Source organism: Talpa europaea (assembly GCF_964194135.1).
Source record: "Talpa europaea genome assembly, chromosome: 1".
Classification (NCBI taxonomy): Eukaryota; Metazoa; Chordata; class Mammalia; order Eulipotyphla; family Talpidae; genus Talpa; species Talpa europaea.
In genome coordinates, this window is record NC_140073.1 from 155,225,205 (window position 1) to 155,228,357 (window position 3,153).

The 3,153-nt window shown below is 45.0% G+C and overlaps 1 protein-coding gene across 1 annotated transcript; it reads left to right on the forward strand.

The window, feature by feature from the left end:
* Positions 1 to 2,051: 2,051 nt before the first annotated feature.
* Positions 2,052 to 2,951, forward strand: LOC311167210 (UDP-glucuronosyltransferase 1A8-like; the record flags this gene model as incomplete). Its single annotated transcript, XM_084228066.1, has 1 exon — positions 2,052 to 2,951. The coding sequence occupies one exon, from the start codon at positions 2,052 to 2,054 to the stop codon at positions 2,949 to 2,951; it is 900 nt and encodes a 299-aa protein (XP_084084192.1).
* Between the last annotated feature and the right edge of the window lie 202 nt (positions 2,952 to 3,153).

Genomic DNA, 3,153 nt, shown 5'->3' on the forward strand with positions numbered 1-3,153 from the left:
CGGGCAGCTTCGCAACCCAGCGCTCAACCGCTGCACCATCGGGGAGGCCCCATCTTATGTTTTCTTGATTAAGATCTAGCAGTTTGCGTCTTTTGTAGAGTGTGTCTGTTTCATCTAAGTTGTAGAATATAGTGGCATAAACTTATTAATGATAGCCGCTTATTATTTCAATATTTACAGAATCTCTCTCATTTCTGGCAATGGTAATTTTTTCTTTCTCTTTTTTTTTCTGATCAGTTTGGCTAGAGCTTTATCAAGTTAATTCATCTTCTCAAAGAGTCAGCTTTGGGGTTCATTGGGATTCTCTGTAGCCAAGTATAAGTGGTTACATGTCTTTCAGAGCCCAAAAACAAAAGACAAGTGAACTTATCTATCATATTCTCTGAGACTTGCTTTCGAAGATATAGCATAGTAGACCCCAGAGTCGTACTGACAAACCTTGAGCTGAGACCAAGGCATTCTAGAGCCAGGACACTGCAAATGCTGAAGAGGGGTGGTTGGTGCTTGGAGGGAAGGGGTCACTACCAGACATTCAAAGCTCCGGAGAGCTGAAGCAAAGCCTCTTCATACGTCTCTATGTGTGACCTGCCTTGTAATTGGCCAGTGAACTACAGACAAGTCTACATTACTTTGCCCCTAACCCACTTCTTAGCCAACAGCATTGAGCTCTTTTGTTGTCCCTGTCCCCTTGAGTCTGTGTAACCTCATTCCCTCAAGCAGGGAGGCAGATTTCAGTTTATCTTCTGACTCTTTGCCAAAGATTTGCAGTAACACTTTTTTCTTTTCTCACATTCTGATGTCCTGGAAATCGGTCTCTGGGCGTGTTGGGCAGTGAGCCCTTGGATCAGTAATATCTCTACTGCTTTTTATATTTCATTCTATTGGTAGTTACTCTGAAGTAAACCTCCAGACAAGACAGATCACACACAATTGAAACATCTTCAGATGTTTATCTGTAAGTGCCCCCGCCACCTGCCTAAGGTTAAAGGGGAGTCAGCAAGTGTCATCAGAGTTGGGGTGTACTAGAGAGACATCTTGGCTCCTAATGGATTACGCCTCCAAGTTGGCTGTGGACCTCTCCTGACAGGCACCATGAACGCACTCGTGAAGGTCACTAGATAACTGCGTGCTGTCACACAGTCCAATCCAACATCCCTGCGCGCTTCCTCTGTGCAAGACACAGCTACGCTAGGGAGGAGGCTGCAGGCACGAAGAAGGCTTAGCCCCTGACCTCAAAGAGTGGTTGGCGCGTGTGGGAGACAGATGCAGGGATTCCTGAAAGAAGGTAACCAGGCCTTTTGGGGTGAGCCCACTGCAGAGGTTTTAGCAGTGTGCTTTGAAAGCAGAGAGAAGAGAGGAGTGTCAGCAGGGTGCTTCTGGCAGGCACGGGGCAGGTGAGCGCCCATTATTTGTAATGTATTTGGTGAAATGGATTTAAAATGTGTGACGGTCCCACAGCATCTGTAGGATGGCCCAAGTAGATGGGGTCATCAACTCTATTTCAGCGTTCGCAGGTCTCAGAGGGCTTGAAATGGAGTAAGACCCTGCCAGGCATTGCAGAGACCCTCAGGAATTACACTTCTGCTGCCTGTCGGGTGGTGGGGGCCAGAGACTTCAAGTGCTTCTTGGCACCTGGAATGCCAATATTTTTGCTGGGCCGTCTTTGGTAGTCTGAGGGAAAATCCAAATTTTACTTTGAGACAAATTTCAACAATATCAATTTTATTGAAAAATATTTTTTTAATCTTTCTGAGTCCTCAAGGTGTAAAAACATTGCTTAACAATTTGGTTTCTAAATGGGTATTGCAGTACAATTCATGGAATCTATGCCAGGGAGCAAAAGTTAATTTTATCTGCCACCAACAAACAGGTGCCTGTGAATATAAAACTCAGTAGTTACTGTTCTTGTGAGCCAGTCATTGGCCACGAGTTAATCTTTCTTTTGAATGCATGAAAACACGCCCTCTCCTAGGGCAGGGTTTATACCTGTCCTGCCACCAACTGTTACACAAGGTTAGAATCCTTGGATCGCTCTGGGCTGCAGTTATATGATGGCTCCTGCGATTTTGACTGGTTTCCTGCCACTCTGTGTGTCTCTCCTGCTGACATCCGGCTTTGCAGAGGCAGGCAAGCTGCTGGTGATGCCCATGGGCGGGAGCCACTGGTTCACTATGCGAGAGGTTGTGAAGGAGCTCCTCCACCGAGGACATGAGCTCGTCATGGTCTCGCCAGAGATGAATTTGCATGTGGACAGCCACCTCAACCTTACGTTGAAGACTTATGGCACAGCTCACACTGTGGAGAATACATTTAAAGAATTCAAGACTTTTATGGATGCTCAGTGGGAAAAGAGAGGAATTGTTTTATTTACCCTGTTGAATGCACGCAGCAGCTCTGTTTTTGAACACCTTTTTTCATACTGCAGGGTTTTGTTTAAGGACAAAAAATTAGTGAAATTCTTAGAAGAGAGTACTTTTGATGCTGTGTTACTAGATCCTCTTGACATGTGTGGCTTAATTGTAGCCAAGTACTTGTCAGTCCCTTCTGTGATCTTCACCAGGGCAGCTTTTTGCCATTATATGGATGAAGGGACACAGAGTCCCAACCCTCTTTCTTACGTCCCTAGGGCATTCTCGTTATTCTCGGATGTCATGACTTTCTGGGAGAGAATGCAGAATCAATTCTTGCACATGCAGGAACATATATTTTGCCCCTATTTTCTCAAAACTGCTTTAGAGGTTGCCTCTGAGATCCTGCAAACACCCGTCACGCCCTACGATCTCTACAGCCATGCATCCATCTGGCTGATTGAAACTGACTTTACTATGGATTATCCAAAACCCATGATGCCCAACATGGTCTTCACTGGAGGCATCAACTGCCACCAGCTAAAACCACTGTCTAAGGTAAGTCACCTGTCCTTCAGCCTATCAAGAACAATCTGGCCATGACTTAAAACAACCCGGGTCCTTGCTGGATGGTGACTTCTTGTTCACACGTGTTGCGTTTGGCATGCCTTTCTGATCAAATGGATCATTTTGTCATTTCTTTTCATTGTATGTATGTGTGGACAACTGGTGTCATTGTTTATAACTCCCATCTGCAATTTGAAGTAATGTTTTTGGAAAAAGTACTGAAAAACTCAGTAAGAAA